At 37.0% G+C, this 19,334-nt stretch overlaps 1 protein-coding gene, 1 long non-coding RNA gene and 1 other non-coding gene across 3 annotated transcripts; 2 read left to right on the top strand and 1 right to left on the bottom strand.

Annotated features, from left to right (window-relative positions):
* Positions 1–444: 444 nt before the first annotated feature.
* LOC144660075 (homeobox protein Hox-A5-like) lies at positions 445–4,898 on the top strand. The gene is given in 3 exon segments (XM_078520631.1): positions 445–2,927; positions 2,929–3,067; positions 3,896–4,898. Coding segments are annotated over 3 exon segments (687 nt in total). The 5' UTR covers positions 445–2,711; the 3' UTR covers positions 4,228–4,898.
* Positions 4,899–5,776: 878 nt separating this feature from the next.
* LOC144659753 (uncharacterized) lies at positions 5,777–13,582 on the bottom strand. Its single transcript, XR_013571957.1, has 3 exons — positions 13,461–13,582; positions 12,293–12,452; positions 5,777–11,115 (listed from the first exon to the last, which is right to left on the bottom strand). It is a non-coding gene; the product is annotated as an uncharacterized LOC144659753 (long non-coding RNA).
* A 2,907-nt stretch (positions 13,583–16,489) lies between these two features.
* On the top strand, positions 16,490–16,561 carry Trnae-uuc (transfer RNA glutamic acid (anticodon UUC)). Its single transcript has one exon. It is a non-coding gene; the product is annotated as a tRNA-Glu (tRNA).
* Positions 16,562–19,334: the final 2,773 nt, after the last annotated feature.

Raw genomic sequence — 19,334 nt, 5'->3', positions numbered from 1 at the left:
TTTTAAGGCAAAAATTTGTTGAATCACGGGGATTTTTTTCACTGAGAAAAATCGTGAAGATATCGATGACGTCATGTTTGCTGACTAAGTTTAAAATATTAAAAACGTCTTCGGATGTTCCTTGAAAATCTTCGGCAAACTTCGTTAATCTTCGGAAACGTTCGTATGATCTTCGAACAACACTCGGACAATCTTCGGAGAGCTTAGGTCTAGAAATTGCTCAAAATGCAACAAGTTGCCCGAAAGAACTTGAAACATGAAAAGTTGACAAAAAATGTCGAGCACTTGTGAAAAGCCCTAGTCTTAGGGGTTCTAATATTTTATACCAAGCGCATAATTTCAAACCTTTTATACTTGGTCGTTTTATGGGATTTTATGAACATTTTTTACGTGACAGAACCGCCTAAAAATAACGTGACCTTGCCTCTGTTAAGTACAACAAAGTACAATAATCTTGGATTATTTAAGTTCTCCGGAAACACATGGTTTCACTAATTCCTCACTATTTTGGAATACACTTCAGAAATAACAAAAAATCCTCTCAATGATCTTAGGCATTTGTTTATTAAAAAACAGGTACTTTGAACAACAGCAACGCCTTGTTAGTTTTGGGTGTGAGTATTAGACAAGATTCCGGTAGGAAATCTTCTAAGCATTGTAGTGAAAGATATTAGTTTACAAAGAAAAAGTGGTCAACTCAACTCACGAAACCTTGACTTTGCATTATGTGGTAGTATTTAAAATTCCACGCAAAATAGATACAGTTCCAAACAAACGTTGAAATCGACTCTTAACAAGCTTTCGTCGAGTGAAACAATTTGTAAGTCGCTTGAATCTATCCTGGCTCAAGAGCATTGTGTGATGAAATACATGTTAATTGAAAGGACGTACAATTCCATTCTTTCCGCTCATGGTGCCGACACTAATTAAAAGCAAGTAATTGTAATCTATTTACAGCCTAAAGCATGAGTGCTTTTGCCCAAAATCTATACGCAATTCATTGGAATTTCCAGCTTTTTCTTATCTTTGAACGAAACAAGTTGATCTCTGCCGGATTTCCTGTGCGCGTATGAAAATACCTTGAACAAAATCGTAGCAAAATTTCTCAGAATCGAAAACTGAGAAAAAAGGTAATGAATGACAAATACAAGCGGTCCGAGTTTCCGTGCTTCGGGTGTTGTTGAATATCACGGTTTGGCTTTGAGGAGGTTCTTTGTCCGGTTAAATGATACAAAAGAACAATCACTATAACAATTTGTTAATTTAATAAGTAAACACTTAGGTCTCTCAATTTCTTGTTAGTGAGCTATTAATCAATGCCGAGACAGCTTGTCTGACAGGAAAATTGCCGCTGCTATTTCTGCTGAGGCGCAAAAATAAAGAATCGACTGAAAATAAAAATTAACCTTTGGCGCGCATTTAGAACAAGGCTGGGATCGTTTCGGTTTTGGCTAAGGATGTTGGTTTTGGTTGAAAATCCTTAGTCCCATTAGGAAAGGTCAAGTATTACGATGATTGCAAGGAATAACTGTTTTAATTCTGCATTTATTACAAAAAGGACAAATTCAAGACTGGTTTAAAAGTCGTCAGTTAAGTCCTTGCAGGTCACAACATTTCATCGCAGAAATCACAACCTCGATCGGAAAGATGCTCGTTAAACCAAAACGCCTTTAAAATAACAAACTATAAAGATCAAAGACAGAAAAGTATCCCAAGATTTTCACTAGCAAGGAAGCAATTCTTCTTAGCTATAAACGAAAGAGAGAAAACTGACTTCATTGCAAGTGCATTTGGGTCTGTAATGTTTTGAGGGCTAAAAACGTCGGCGATCCTATATATATGTAAAATCGCTAAAAACGCTCAGAGAATAATGAATTTATTGTTATTGCTGTTAAGGGGCGAATTCTGAGTCTTTAACTCACGTAAATGCTAGCTAAATGTTAAGATGATGTTTATTTGTTTACAGCGGTATCTTTTCTTCATGTTAGTCAGTCTGTAGTCGGTCACTTTTCAGCGCTGATTGAAAAACCTTGGCGCAAGATCCGTCACAGTGTTTACTTACATCGTGAAACACGCACGCGGCTAAGAAACTCGCTCTGTACGCAGTTCAAAAATCTTGGCAGGCAATTAATCATAGGGTCAACGGGTGATGCCACATATGCAAAGAGTTTGCGACAAAGAGACTCCATTTGAAACACGCGATAAAAGATTCCGTTTGTGTCATGTGCTGAAATAACTGCAGACCGCTAGTATTTCGGCGCCGCCCTATGGCGCTTTCTTCCGCAAGAGCACATTAATCAAAGAGACTGACGGAGATTTATGACTCAATTGCTGGGAAGATTTATTGCAGGTTATCGCAACACTTGTTTTCCGTGTTATGTTTCATTGAGGCCCGGGAAAACGGTTCAATATGGCGAAAATGAAAATAAAGTGCTTTGCTTTAACAAATTAGAGAGAAAACGCACGTAAATCCTGGCATGCAATGCATGCAAAATAATATGACTTACACATCGCTCACCCGTACGCTGTTCTATTTAGCGAGTTGATCTCACTTGATGTGTTTGTAGAAGGTGTATGAAAATTACCTAACAAACACTCTACATAAGAGAACGCCGAGGTCATGAACTCAGTGTGGTACTCGAATTTGATTGGTCGAAATGGGTCACGTGAAGCTCTAAAAAGTCCTTCCACTAGTCGATTTGTCATAATTCATGTTGTTAAGGGTTAAGATGTCAGGCCTATATAAATCATCTTCGACAAACATGGCCCATCCACCGATTTATCCTACCTCAGCAGAGATTTATGCTCAGCAATACACTTCGCAGCTGTCCTCGTCATTTGAGCGCCAAATCAATTTGACAGGGAATTATTTTCCCTTCTTGGACGTAACAACCCGAAGATCGGCAAATCCGACTTACAACTCCTCAGCCATCACGGCAGAACACTAGTGCTGGAGATGCAAGGGCGTCCGCTTCCCATCACACAACACCGATTCCAGACTATCTCCTTCAGCCTATTTATCCATGGATGAAATCCAAGAAAGGCGGAAAGTCAGAATTTGGATTCGGTATGTCACCCTTTTCAGCAAAACTGATAACCTTCATTTTTTCGGACAGCCTGTCCGTGGGTCTTTAGCGCGAGACTTGATCTCGAGGTTTTACTGCGGGTTGAAAACCAGCGGAACAAACTAATCCCTCTTTTCCTATATTCTCTTTGAGCTGGTTGACTAAATGGTTTAGATTGCAAATAATGAGTGACATTTTCGAGATTTTGAAATTATGGTCCGTTTGTCTATTATTGTTGAGTATCTTTTCTGTCACTAATAGGGCGGAGGTTTGAAGAGTAGGTTGTCTTCTCTTGTGATTAATGAAGTTCGTCTTTAGCATTTCGTTGCTGGGCGAAAGGGCTGATAGAAACGAAAGATTAAATGTTGACATTTTATCGTAACATTCAACGCACGGGGATGTTTGCAAACATCCAGTTGACATTGTTTCGCTAAAGAAACGTTCCCATTGGCGAGAAGGGTTGTTTAATTATGGAACCTTGCACCAATTGAATAACAAAAGCCACCATTTAGACGTGAAGTGAAATCTATTTTGACCGCGACAGCAAAGCTTGAACTTTGCCCAAACGAGAAGGGAAACGATCAGTAACAATGTAAGAAGTTTTACAGAAGCTCGCGCTTGGTTTATCTTCATCCTTTTTTAACTTCGCCGCGGGTTTCTTTACATTTGCACTCTAAATCGCACGAAGTTTAAAACTGTGGCACACTCAAGCTAATATGTTTAAGTTAGAGGTATTGCCTGCACGCACCCTCGTGCATAATATAAAATGCTTTTTCCCCGTCAGAATGTCACTGTTTTGACATATATTTTTCTTTGTTTTATACTTGCAGGGCAGAGGCAAGCGAAGCGGCATAGAACGAGCTACACGAACAAGCAGCTCTTAGAGTTGGAGAAAGAGTTTCATTTCAACAAATATCTGTGCAGTTCTAGAAGGAGCGAGATCGCCAAGACACTAAGTCTGTCTGAGAGGCAAGTAAAGATCTGGTTCCAGAACCGCCGCATGAAATGGAAGAAAGACGAAAAAGTCAACGAGACATCAGGAAAAAATAAGGAACATTTCAACGGCGCGCAGGAATCGCAGCGGCATCACATGGCGTGCTCGCCTCTCTGCCATTCCCCGCCAGCTCGCCAAGCTTGCCAAGCCGAAAACTTTTACTTGTAGCACGAAACTTAAGAACAACAACAACAACTAAGGTTCTCGCTAAACGCGAGGGTCAATCAATTCCGTGGATTCATTGCGGTATGTTAATTGTTGTACATGAGAGCGTTATTTAATCGAAGGAACTCTTGTTAGTGCAGATCAGTACCTTTCCGCCTTTACGCGTTTCTAATCCAGTGTTAATCCTTCTGAAAAAGCTAATCGACAACAAATTTCCTCTCTCTTTGTTAAAGGTGTGAATGTTGCTGGGAAAAGCTTTTGTATCTAAGAGTTCCTGATCTAAGACATTATTTATTGAATGTAATTTTTGCGCGCTGTCAATGGCGCGATGTGGCCGGAATTTGTATAAATATTCAATTCATACCATTCAGTAAACTCTAAGATTTAACTAGCCAGTTCTTTTATAACTCGAAATCATTGAAAACTTGTTTTAATTTGTGCAGAGACAACCAGTGGCGACTCCTTCAGCTTTTGAAGAGAGTCACAGCTGAGAAAATTACACCTTCGTCTTTCCGCTATCTTGTTAGTGACATTCCTTTATACCACCAGCCACGAGGACGTAAATATCTTCTTGTTTTCGTGTTATGGCGTTTAGAATTGTTCCATTATTCAAGTTCAATTAACATTTAGCTGGTTGTATTTTTGCGTTAGAAATAAAACGTATTTTTCATATATTTCGCCATCATGTTTGTGTTCCATTCTCGTATTCTTCAAACACGAGCCCAGTAGTTTTGTCACGGTTTGGGAGCGTTCTTTGTAGATGTACTTGTCTACTGGTTATATTGCGTCTTTACTGTTATTTAAATCCAAAATTACTGCTAAAATTATACAGAGAGGCCAGGGATCTATCCTAATTAAAAATAAGAAATAAAGTGCTAAACTAAGCGCGAGAGAAAGAATTCTTCGATGTCATTTCTTCACATGAAGAAATGCCATCTTCGCTCCTGCTGCATGACCTTAGCGCGTATCCATTCGCTCTTCACAAACGTTCAAAAAGTTTCCCATCGTTCAAAAAGGACTTTTATTTCTGTACTTTATAAACTGACACTTTTTTGGCTGGAAACAATGCTTAAAATAACGGCACGGTTACTCCACAGACTGCCTTCATTAAATGAAAAAGAGCGCCATTAATTTTCATTACCGAACCCTCGACATTCCCGGTTTTCTATATTTCCCACTGGCACTTAGTTTGCAGGCTGTTTCCGCTTATCCTTTAGCAATTATTTCCTAAAAGATTTTAAAATGAACATCCAAATTAAATGCCTTTTATGTTTAAAGACGCTCGTCTGAGAAGTGTCAAGAGTAATAAATCACTGAAAATAGTGTGGCAGCCATTTTGTCTGGTGGTAAAGGAATGCCCATGTAAACGAAAACAGCAAGCTCAGTTTTACGGAAATTACAACGACAATTAAAAAAATTAAAGACGTTTTGCTTGGGACAGGGAAAAATACAGGATATAACTGATTAAATATACAGAGTGTATGACGCGTTTGCGACTCAGTCTCATACGCTTACACAACTCCAGGTGACTCAGCCAGACAAAAAATTTCAACTAAACAATCTTTATTTCAATCGCAGCGTTCTAAATGCTTGCACTTTAAAAGTCGTAAAGAAACTACCATAGATATCCTATACTAACTAAAAAGTCAGTAGTAAATTTGCTAGTTTCTGTATCTACAAGCCGAAGGCATTGTCTAACTACTCAGACGTAAAGCTTGAGATAATTCCCTTGCGAAAACGGGTCATAAATCAAAAGATTCTGACAATGTATACCAGAAAGACTAACTAATGTTCCTAAAATAATATTCTACCACTTTTGCTAACAGTTGTTTTAAATAAGATATTTTCTGAGCTAGGTTTCGATAAAAAGGTAGATATCATGAAAGACAAAGACGGTGGTTATTTTTCGGTGAAGTTTTCTATCAAAGCTGCTAGCTTTCCGATGCCTGACTTGACACGGGTGAAAGAGGGAAAACAATTTGCTCTCGTGTTTCAAAATATGTTCTGAAATCTCTGTAATGACGACTCAAAACTGCTGAAAGTTTAATATATTACTTCAGGAAAATCAAAGCTAATTCCTTATTTAATAAAGAGTAATTCATTTAAGTCGAAAGCATTTCATTCTTAAACACAAAGGTTAATTACATCCCTTTGTAAGATCTTGCCTGACAAGTCTTAGCTCCCATACGCTGATTGTAAATTTACTCTTTTTGTATACTGGCGAGCAAAATCTTATTTCTTGAGGATAACAGCGCAAGAAATGCCACTTACAATTAAACAATTTAGTACTGTACTTGTTAATTAAATCAGTAAAACAAAAAAATTAAATTAAATTCGCTCTCTCATGAATGCCCGTGCGCAATCAGGATAGCATGTTGGATGCAAGATTAGCGGGAATCAAACACCGAGACCAAAGCAAGGAAAAAATTATTTAGCTTCAAGTTTTTAAAATAAAGTAAAATGCAAACTGTAATTTATATTAATCGTTTGAATTAGTTTATCACCGGCATTTTGTACTAAGTAAACAATGAAAACTGCTCTTTTGATTTATGGTATAGTTAACCTCGTGACTGAGTCATTTGCTCTTTACTAAAAGACTCCTTCTGCTCCTTCTTATAGTTGTTGTCAGTGTAGCTCAGTATTTTGCGACAAATTCGCAACAAAGATAGATGAATCATAACTAATTTTTGCTGAAGATGTCTGTTAGTCTTACTGAGCTGAACAGAAAGGCTTTGAATCGCTTGACGCGACTTCTCTGCGATAGAGGAATAAAATATGTTCCACAAAAGATTGATGCTCTAAGACCCGAGTTCAGCATCTTCAAACTGACTGTACCAATAATCAAAACTTACAAACTAGAGCGAGTGTAAGGAAGTTTAGTTACCGTGAAAACAAAGATTGAAATAAGGACTGGACGAGGCTTAAATTCAGTGTTAGTGAACTGAATTCCTCCCTGAACAATTGACAAACCGGCACAAATGAACAGAAGCACACTGGTATGTGATTTATATTTCTTTCTTCGATAACTACACTGAAATATCATGTTAGTGGCCGAAATAAAGTTCTAGATCTACTACTTGCTTACTTTGAACATCAGCAACATCCCACAGCAAAGATTTTTTTTCGGCCGTTCTGCGTTTCAGACATCGGTAAAAATAGGAATAACCTTTCGCACACAGGCAAGTCACTCAAGGACGCCATTTTGCAGGACTGTGCTCTGCAACTATCTCGGAAGCCAAATTCATTTCTGTTAAATTCAAGAAATTTGAAAACTTGTTCAGCCTAAGCTCAATAGGCTAGCAAAGCTACATTTTGCAAGGAAGCTGTCTGTTTTGCAGAGATAAGACAGCTAGCAATTTAGGATAAAAGAAAACCGAGAAATCATAAATCATTTGAACGTCAGTTTTAATGGAGCTGTGTTTATTGCGAGCTCAAATTTGTCAATTTACTTGACAGGGGACTAAACAGTTTCTTAAATGCAAATCGAGCCCATTAATAACACAAAACAAGCAATGCTACTCAAAATAATACACAGGTATATTTCCAATGTATACATATAGATTTCCTTCGGATCTGCATCAACACAATCTATTCGTATCTACTCGAAACTTCCAAGCCGTTCCGTATTAGTTACTGGGACGCCGAGTCACGTGACAACTAAGGTTCCCGACACAACATTACTATCTTGAACATTTTTGGAAATTTGCCACTTTAAAAAAGAACATATAAAAATTTAACAACTTTCCTTTTATGTACAGTAAGAGGAAATGAAATAAAGTGTAAATTTTGTTAGGCGGCTTTTATAACGGCCGTTGACAAAGAGAATATTAATGAACAAAACCTGGAAAATTGCACAAGAAAATTGACGGACCCATTTTTCATGTCAGAGATAAGTCAAAATCGACGCCTTGATGCCATTAATACTTGTATATGAGGTGAAAGACTGTCTGTCTATAATATGTTTGTGAGTACTTTCTACCGACCGCTAGAGTTGCTGCTAGCTAACCAAAGGTCATACAGTTGCCATCAATGAACAAAATCCTGAACTGTGGTCGTTCAAATGAGATTTGGAACTAAAGAGTGGCGCTTTCATTAAGTGCTGGCCGTGTTTCATAAGTGGAGCATTTAGCAAAATTGTACAATTTGTACTATGGCGTCCAAGGAAGATTATGTAAATAAATCAGCTCCTTTTTCGATGGAATTCTGTATTGAATGTTCTACGTCGAACAGACATAAATATTTTTTCTTGTAAATTGAAAATGGTTTATTTGAATTTTTGTTGGTACTGTACTCTTTATTGGTATATATTGGTTTTCCACCCTGCAGACCGCACTCATTGAATGAAGTATCCATCAACAAACCTCGAGAAAGATTTTTTAGGCTTATCTGTAATTTCCTGTGCGTGAAGAATTGAAGATAGTTCTCCCAAAGTTATATATTGAAATAAGTGTCGTGATAAGAAGACCTAAATAAAAATGCTTTTAGAGTAAAATCATCAATTTTCTGGTTTTAGGATGTTAACTAATGAGTCATCGCTTTCATCGGGAATGCAAGATTAAAAAGAAGTCAAGTTTTTCTCTGCAGTACGAACAAAAAATCGAAGATCATTATACACATATATGCACTTAGAAAACCAATTATAGATGTGGGAATTCCGGAACTGTTGCGTTACACCAGACGAGAATTTTGGCTCCTTGTTGTCTCCAGATCTCGAGTTTAATCTAATAAATACATAATTAATTATACTCTTTCAAGGAGGTGTCAAAGCATGTCTCGCGGAGGAAAGTATAGATATTCAATCAAAACAAACAGGACTCCAGCACCGAGACTTCCTGTTGTAAATAGAACAAAGATCATTCTCGTTTTCCACGGTGACTATGGAAACATAAAGGATAAGTTGAAATAATGTGATTTGTTTGGGTCAATTAGAAGTACTTCTGCAATAGTTTAATATAAAATCCAACGTCCTTCATTTAAAATCGTTTCAAAAGCCAATACAGAAAAGTTAACGGGAAATTAAATTTTGACGGAATTTCATCCAAAGGCATTGCCTTGGTCTTTATGATAAAAAACAAAGTTTTAACGACCTAAATTCCCACCTAACACAATATAATGTAACATTTTATAGTTTAACTGAGAATTGAAGTTGCCGTTTGCGAAAGATTGAAAATGTCACCCATTTTTTCTCTCTGGAAACTGGACTGCTTCTAAAAATTTACGCGCCAAAATCCTGAAAACGACTCGTTCCAGTCTTCCGTATTATCACATGGTTCAAAATGGCGGCATCAATTCTTACAGGCCCAATAGACGAATGAGAATATATTTGATTTGAAATAAACGGTTTTAGTGAATTTTTCAGGGTAAAGAAATTACGTCCGCACTTATTTGAAAAAGATTAGGATATAATTTTGTCTCTTGGTCGTTACATCTTAACGGTTTGAAATCAGTTCGAGTGGAAACTTGTCATTCATACATACGATCAGTTTTTGGTGAGAAAAGAAATCAACAGCCAATTTTCAAATAATAATATTTAAAACCAGAAGACTCTTTCACCGGAGTAATTTTCAGAAAGGTCCTGGGAGAAAATAAAATAAAACAAAATGAGAAATGATTTAAAAATAATAAAATTTAAAAGCTGAACAATTAGAGAATACCATTAAAGAATGTTCTAAAATTGACTTTAAAATTTGCTTATTTAAAAATCATAATGCTTAATTTTTATGTATAAATCTAAATTAATGTCAAATTTTCTGATATGTCGTGATATATGCTGATTGTCAAATATCAAAAGAGAATCAGCTTCCTTGAGTTTAAAATGCTAACTTTGCTCTTCAGTACAGTCCAATATTCAATGGCTAATGTCAGTGACTTTCGAAGAGTGACATACTGTATATGTGAAAGTGCAACATTGGTTCTAGCAAACCTTTCTCTATATATCGGCACACGAATAAAATAACGAAGTGTTATAAAATAAAATTCGACACGCTAAGATATTTACATGCCCAAAAAAGTGCGTACTAAGGAATAAAAACCGCAGCCATTTAAAGGCACGAAAAAAGAATCTACACTACGCATCCAATGTCGATGAGAATATATCGTTATTTGCCTTTAACAAAGCTGGGAGATATCACTAAATTTACTAACGAAAACTTGCTGATCAGAAAATGTTCATGATTTTGAGTCATTTAAATGCGTCTTTCAGTTTAGCTCAGCCGAGTCTAAGCAGAAGAAAAGAAAACCAGCTGGACTACTGTGATTGTATGGCACTCGAGCCAGTTAATCTCATTTATGAGATATCTTACAAAACGGAATAAATTCTTTAATATGTTTTCATTATTTGGTAACTCAACCTGCTTCAAGCGGCTTATCAATGTGTTTCCTTTCCTTGCTACAGATCAGAAAAAGGAACGTAGTTTTTTTTAGAGGACCGGGGGCATTTTTCTTCAAAAGAAAAACGTACAACATCAATTTATCCTACGTAAATGAACGAATAAACTAGAAAAAAGTCATTTCAGTTTCATTAGACTAACTCCCTCATCTCTTTCTATTTAAAAAATAAAACCCAAACTTTCTAATTGTTATTCAGTCCCTCAACTAACTAGCCGACTAATGCTAAAAAGTTATTTCAGTTTCATTAGACTAACTCCCTCATCTCTTTCTATTTAAAAAATAAAACCCAAACTTTCTAATTGTTATTCAGTCCCTCAACTAACCAGCCGACTAATGCTGGATCAGTATTGACTATTCTTACTGTAACATGTCCCAGCCAAAGCTGATGAAATTTCTTCTTCAAAACTAGACTCACGCAGAGTTTCTTTTGTCACAGACAGATTGATGTGGTTTTAACTTCCTCTCCTTCCTCGAAAGGATTCCAAACCACAGTTTCCCGTTCTGAAATAAAATAAAAAGAGAGCTATGAGCAGTGAACGTAAAACTTTCTTTTACGCAATTTCATTTAGTTTTAGTGTTGAGACTGCGATGAGCGTATTTAAGAAGGAATAGTACATTCATCTCTACGACCTGTAGTCGTTCAGTGAAAGTACAATTTGCCATATCACCCGGCTGGATCCTGTGTATCCCGGCTGGATTTACTGTTTTATTTAACGAAAACAACCCAGTACAATTGACATCAGATTCCCCCACAAATTGCACTCAAACCTCAATAAAATTCCACGTAATAGTGATTTTCGTATTGCACAAAGATGAGTTGATTTCTTTTTTGTATGGGCATGGCAAATAAAAATAATTCAACGGTGTTCCTTCTCGAACATATTCAAGTATCGAAAGAAATTTTTCAAAAGAACGATAGGCGACGTAACGTTTTGAAAAATACACGAATAGTATATGCATCTGAGTTTGATAGTTAAGGAATATATCGGTACAGTCAAATAGGTTAAAATGTACTTCACGCCTTTCAAGTTATTACAAATAAGAAATAAGTAAGTTCCCCAATATTACAAGATACACATTAAAATGGCAATTCAACGAATTCCATGAAATCGTATAAAATACGATATCTTTATCCCTGTTAAGTTGGACAAAAACTAGGTACAGTGCAATCACGTTTTAAGGGTTTTCCAGTAAAGCGAACAAAATTGTGGAAACGCAGCTTTGTCGTTAATAAAGAGCCCTTACTGTAGAATCGTACAGCCGGATGATACAAGGATTTAATGTCTGTCGAAAGAAACACGCAGACATACCTAGACATGATAGCCTCTGTGTATGGTCCGGGTACCTTCGAAGAATTTGAAGTTAACGAAGGAACTTAGCTGTTTCTAACAAGACATGTCGGTTGGTGTCTCTGTATCTTGTCAAGTTTTAATACTTTTAAAATGAAGAGTGATTTCGTTTTTTACCCGGATAAACGACATCATGATATCATTGTGTAGATTAGTTTTTCTTAGAAAGGGGAGACTTATATGCATGAAGTTTACAAGGAGCATTAGATATATAAGGTGTTATAGGAACCAAGCACTTTCATAATTATTCACAGTTATTGAAGTTGCACATGATCAAGGTTTACAAAATGAGTAATAATGTTACCAAATTCTTTAATATGTGCACCCACCTTGATTACGGTCATGAAAAGCGAGTGTCAGTTAAATCCAAGGTGTTCCCTCACAAGCCATAAGGTTGGAATTAAGTTTGACAATAATACATCCACGTGTAGCACATAACAACAATCACAACCTTGTGGCATTGGTCCTTTCACGCCCAGAGGCTAAAACCTGCAATTTAGACGTTTGCTTTGAGTTCTCGACATAAAGGTGTGCGCATATAAAAAACTGATCGACCTAACAGCGGTCAATTCTACTGAGATGTGCTACCAGTGTCTACTGGACCAATGGTTTTGTGGCATTTGTCATGCGCGGATGGTGCGATCCCATTGGACAAATCTATCATGCATGCGCACACGACACGCTACAGGAAATGTATCTGCTACCCGATAGGAAGTATTAGGCGTATTAGCCTTGCCAAATTGCAGCAATTACCATACAGACATCATTTGTATTCGTATATACCCCATGGAAAGACGGAGACAAGTGAATTGAAACAGACAGGCACCACAGATGAAACCATTTGTAACAGAAAATTAATAAATTCAAAAAGCCCTATTTGGTTATTTAGAATAACGCAACTGATTTTATCTCGATGTGGCTTGGCGTGTATATAGATTGACTGGATTCTTTATGGTAAAGAAATTAGATTTACTAAATTCCTCAAGTTCCGAAAATTGTGATTTCCAAGTTGATAGAAAGGAATTACCGTGATCTGTCAGCAAGCGGAAAGCCATTCTAAAGGCACACCTTTTTACACCAATTTATCATTGTTAGTTTGCTTCTTGAAAGAGAGTCTTGTTAGCGAACTTATTCTCCTGCTTGTTCAATCCTTTGCACTCAGTTAATCATTCTATCCATTGATTTGTATGCAATTGGCGATGTGAACTGTATCAGCAATAGCAAAGTAGGGACAAGACAGTTTGACCCCATGAACGACTCAAATAGTTCATTGACATACACTATACTTGCTGTCTGTTTCAATGTCTTCAGTTCTCTTTGAAGACAGAAACATCACGGATAAACAAATAAACTAACGACCCTGTTCCTTTTGTCCAACAGGACGTCAAATATAAGGCAGGCAAACCGGGGAATTGCCGGGAAATCTTGTTCTCTTGGCACTAAGCTGTCTCTTCTAACCTACATATTCACACATAACTAAAGAAAAGGATAACGTACCGGAATTGTAGCTTGTAAAATTTCTTGTAATTATGAAAGATAGTCCGATTTACGTCCTCAAATCCCATCATAACCACTTTTCAGTGTACCAAAGTTGGAACAGAAAAATACATAGGTAATATCTACCGTGACCCAAAGCAGCTTTAATCCTAGTAAGACGGATTCATGTGATAAAGCCTGCGATGACACTAATTGAATTCCTAGACAATATCAATTAACAAAGCTTCCGACAGTCAAAAATATGCAAAAACCAACAATAGATAAAGGATAAAGGTCAAATTCTAGTGCAAAAAGAAACCAACAGTTTTATTTCTAAATGAACATTCACGAAAGGACATGAAGGCAGGCATAACAGCCTCTTAGTTTTGCTAAAAAGCAAGCTAGACACAGTCCTGCTGAGACAAAAGGTGCTATAATAGTGAGCGTTAACTATGTGTGAAGCCCGTTTAGATGGTAAAATAATTATCTTCCATGTAGCTAAAATAAATATTGATGTTTTCTATTTGATAACCTGATTACAAAATTTCACGTTGAGTGTAATAGCGTAGCACAAAACGCAGGGTTTTTTTTCCTGGTGAGCAATTTTACAAGCACGGAACCGCAACTGCCATACCAGCCATGTGTGGAAAACATGCAATACTTAGGGGAGCAAGTTCGGTTTATTCGAGCATTCCAGCAGTTCAGATAAGATCTAATTCAATCAAGATATTTTACATAGATAACGCAAAAGGATCAAGACCTCTGTACGATGCATGAGAAGAATTTCCACTTGGGTTTAATTTTAAACATCCCCTCTCTCTGGAAGACACCTTAATCCAGTAATCCGGCACTCTGATTACAAAGTCTCTTGATGTGTTGACATTTATTAAAATGTCTAAAATCACCGACAACAAAAGTGTTTAGCCTTGGGAACTAAAGAAGCTACCGATTTGAATAACCGTACTCACTAAAATCGCGCGAAGTCAAATGCGCTTTTTTTGCGATTTGAATTACTTACAACCGTCAGAACAGACTTGTTTCGATTTGAATAGCTTAAGTTGTCGGTTATTGAAAAAGGTACATTTTTTAAGGTTAACATTACTTCATTGTGGTTTGATTACAAATTCTTTCTATTCAGTCCTGTTAGTGCTGCCTTGCATCTGAAATTAGTTTCCGCTTTGTCGATATTTTTATCTGTTAGTTATTATCCTGCTAGGGACAATCTGGGCATTCAACAAAAGATTTGCTTTTAGAGATGCATCGCCTCAATTCGCTTAAGCATATTATAATATTCTCTTAGACACCCTTTTGCACAGAGAAAATTACTGAGATCAAAAAGCCTCTGAAAATTCCATTTTAAAATGGTGTAAGGGGCCAAATGCGTGTTGACGTTAATTAAATTATGTTCTAATACAAACCTTATGCATGTGTCCTATTGAAAACTCTGATCAGAACACTTTTGCTTGGGAAGTACTTGGTGCAAAGAAATTTCGACACAAAGTTTGTAGAAAAACTGTCCCCAATTGAAAGAAGTTTTATCTTGCAGCTTGTGTGAAACATGGTTATGTGTGTATAAAATCGACCTTCATTCCCTGGGCGGTTATATATGCACTTCAAATTTAATACCCAGGGTGTTTTGATTCGATTACAGGATTAACACCAAATCTCATTACTTTACACTCTTATATCACACGCTTGCTGTTCCAAACCGCAGCTGGATCTTCATCGATATAAACATTTAGTTTCTTTTCACTTATCCTTCATACATAGCTGAGCATTTTTATGAAATAATAGTAATGTTCACTTTCTCTTTGTTAATCCGCCCGACATGGGGTGTGGTTAGCGAGAGAAACTACCTGCTTCCACGCAAACTAAATTACGACAAACTTGTACGACTCAGTACTTTGTCTCTCAGCGCTGAAGAAGAGAAAGCCGCTGTTAAAGTGATCCCTGATTCCCGAACACGCCCTAGAAATCGAAACCTTTTATCTTACTCTACATCTATAAGAGTTTAAATACTGATTTATTCGAAGTTCCCGACATCCTCTTCGCTGAGCACTGAAACTTCTTCGATTAGTTTCAAGCTAAACAAAGTTTTAACACTGAATTTGTGCAAACGAGTGCAAAGGTAGCTTAGTCTTAGGATAAACTATAACTCGTTTACGTGCACGTGTTTACTAAATCATCGGATTAACTATCAACAGATAATGTTTGGTGATACAAAACACTGCGCAAGATTTTTTATTGCGGAGCGGGAGTGGAAACAGCTACCGTGTTATTTTAAGTGTCAGGGCAGCTAAGAAGAAAGGTCTTTTATTAGCTTTTACTAAGTTGGAACTTCATAAGTGCAGATTTTCATGACATTTGGCGCATATAGGGTTTGCATGTTTGATTATCAGAAAATCAGACCTCTTTGCAAATTCGTTGAACCACACAGAGAGTCGATGACACTAATTAAAGAAACCAGTAAAACAGATTAAAACAGCAGTGAATGAAGAAAATAACTGAGTTAAAAACCTGTGAACTGTCAACAAAAAGAAGCAGGAGGCAGATATCTGTGGAGGGGTGAAAACAGACTGTCAAATAGGTATTTCTCGGATAAAAACTTACACGCAACTATCTGACACACGACTATGAGTAAACAAGTTGAAAACATGTTCGGCTTCCCGATAAAAGAACTGTGGCATTGAAAAAAACCGAAGTGGGGCTGGGTGGGGGAGTTGGATTTTTGTATTGTATAAACGTAAACGAGTCTCTCAAAAGTCCTCCCGTTTTGATGTCGCAAAAAAGGAACTTTTACTTTTTTATTTTGATTTTTTTTTTTGGAAAAAAAAAAAGGAAAAAAAAAATAAAAGCCACAAACAAGAAAAAAACACCCATTTCTTAGTTCTTACACATTCCCCAAGCCTGGTCTGTTTATGGCCTGAAAATTTAATCTATTGTTGCTCATCAAAGACACTGCGTAAATCATCATATTGAAGAAGGTCTAATGGCTTTTAAACTTACAATAAACTGACAGAATTCATTGAAAATAGACCAAGGTATGGGTTTCCCATATGGTCTAGCGGTTAGGATTCCTGGTTTTCACCCAGGCGGCCCGGGTTCGACTCCCGGTATGGGAACGACTGTTTCTTTTTTCTTCTTCTCTCAATGGAAATATAACGAAGCCAAAAATAAAAGCACGATTTTAAAGGCATAATTTTCCCTTACTGATAAGGGAAAAAAAGTTACAAAATGTGTTTTAATTGTACGCTCAGTTTTGGCCGAAATTTCACATACTTATTCCGAAAATTTAAATATCGAAAGTGATAACATCATTCCAAAATCGAAGCTTTGATGATAAACCTGTACATAAAGCTATGTTGCTTTAAAATTACAGATTAATCGCCAAAGGTAATCTGTATCTGTCTGTTGGAGAGCAAGGAGCTTCCTGTTTTAAATTTTATCAGGGTCACAAAGGACCAAAACGGTTTAGGACTACAGAGGCTCCGGTCCATAGCCCGGCGGCTCCAAAAGCTAACTCATTCCTGCTGGTCAAAAGGTGTTATAATAGTGAGCGTTAACTATGTGTAAAGCACGTTTAAATGGTAAAATAAATATCTCCCATGCACCTTAAATAAAAAATATATTGATGATTTCTATTTGATATACCTGATTACAAAATTTCACGCTGAGTGTAATAGCGTGGCACAAAACGCAGGGATTTTTTTCCTGGTGAGCAAGTTTACAAGCACGGAACCGTAACTGCTATACTATGCTAGCCATATCGTGGAAAACATGCAAGACTAAAAAATGTACGTTCGGTTTACTCGAGCATTCCAGCAATTCAGATAAGATCTAATTCAATTAAGATATTTAGATATTTAGATATCAAGATAATGCAAAGGAACAAGACCTCTGTACGATGCACGAGAAGAATTTCCACTTGCGATTAAATTTTAAACATCCCCTCTCTCTGGAAGACACCTTAATCCAGTAATCCGGCACTCTGATTACAAAGTCTCTTGAAGTGTTGACACTTATTAAAATGTAAAATCGCCGACAACAAAAGTGTTTAGCCTTGGGAACTAAAGAAGCTACTGATCCGAATAACCGTAATCACTAAAATCGCGCGAAGTCAAAAGCGTTTTTTGCGATTTGAATTACTTACAACCATCTGAACAGACTTGTTTCGATTTGAATAGCTTAAGTTGTCGGTTATTGAAAAAGGTACATTTTTAAAGGTTAATATTACTTTATTGTGGTTTGATTACAAATTCTTTCTATTCAGTCCTGTTAGTGCTGCTTTGCCGCTGAAATTAGTTTCCGCTTTGTCGATATTTATATCTGTTAGTTATTATCCTTATAGGGACCATCTGGGCATTAAACAAAATATTATGATAATCCCTTAGACACACTTTTGCACAGAGAAAACTACTGACATCAAAAAGGCTCTAAAAATTTCATTTTAAAATGGTTTAGCGGAGCCAAATGCGTGTTGACGTTAATTAAATTATGTTCTAATACAAACCTTATGCATGATATGTGTCCCATTGCAGGGGCGGATCCAGGATTTCACAACGGGGGGAGGGGGGGGTGGATGGCAGACCATTAGGGCCTAACCCTAACCCTAACCCTAACCCTAAGTGGCGGCAGACGGTGAACCGGGGCGTAATAACAACCAAACATGAGCGAGAGCTAATTTTTCTTTCTTTATTTATTTTCTATTTCAAATAAAGTGACATTTCGAATTTTTTTACTGAATAATGGGGGGTGGATATCCACCCTATCCACCCCCCTGTATCCGCCCCTGCATTGAAACTCTGATCAGAACACTATCGCTTGGGTACCGGTACTTTATGCAAAAAAGTTTCGCGACGAAGTTTGTAGAAAAACTAAATCTCCAACTGAAGGAAGTTTTATCTTGCAGCTTGTGTGTAACATGGTTATGTGTGTGTAATATCGACCCGTATTCCCTGGGCGGTTATATATGCACTTCAAATTTAATTCCCAGGGTGTTTTGATTCGATTACAGGATTAACACCAAATCTCATTACTTTACTCTCTTATATCACACGCTTGCTGTTCTAAACCGCAGCTGGATCTACATCGATATAAACATTTAGTTTCTTTTCACTTATCCTTCATACATAGCTGAGCATTTTTATGAAATTATGGTAATGCTCTGCCACGCAAACCAAATTACGACAAACTTGTACGACTCAGTATTTTTTTGCTCAATGCTGAAGAAGAGAAAGTCGCTGTTGAATTGTTCCCTGATTTATACATACACGCCGTAGAAAACGACACTTTTTATCCTACTCAACACCTATGAACGTTGTTCCCGACATCCTAGATCGCTGCTAAGCATTGAAACTTGTTCGCTTATATTTCAAGCTAAACAAAATTTAACACTGAATTTGTCAATTTGAATTGTTGTATTTAGGGTCGCACTTGGACACACAAAATTACCCGTCACTTAATACTGTGTTAATCTCGCAGCAAAAATAACATTCAAAAGGGAGAGACAAACCGGTCGCATTGAATCAAATCAACGCAAATTTTTGTTTCTACCTTCTTAATGCGAGCGTTCGTAACGATGTCGAAGCTCATATAAAAGAAAGCGTGCCGCCGTATAAAGCGGAAAATTTGATGAGCAAATTGCTGTGCATCATGATTCGGACTGCGGCTACAGAACAGTTGCCCTAGCCTATACCGATCTATCCTTTCATTTGAATTATCTTGGCGAGGGCTCTTTTCCCAAATAACGGAAATATTCGGTCGAAAACCGCTTGAATTCGTATTCATCAGACTAGACAGTAAAATGTGAAGCGAACAATTTTTTAAGGATCACTGAACTGATTGACACTTTTGTCACAAGAAAAACAATTTTTGTTTGTTGTTCGTAAAAAGTCC

The sequence above is a fragment of the Oculina patagonica genome, chromosome 7 (genome assembly GCF_052425735.1).
Source record: "Oculina patagonica isolate OP01 chromosome 7, crgOcupat, whole genome shotgun sequence".
Classification (NCBI taxonomy): domain Eukaryota; kingdom Metazoa; phylum Cnidaria; class Anthozoa; order Scleractinia; family Oculinidae; genus Oculina; species Oculina patagonica.
Note: the sequence above shows the minus strand (reverse complement) of the source record. Positions and strands in the feature narration are given on the sequence as shown.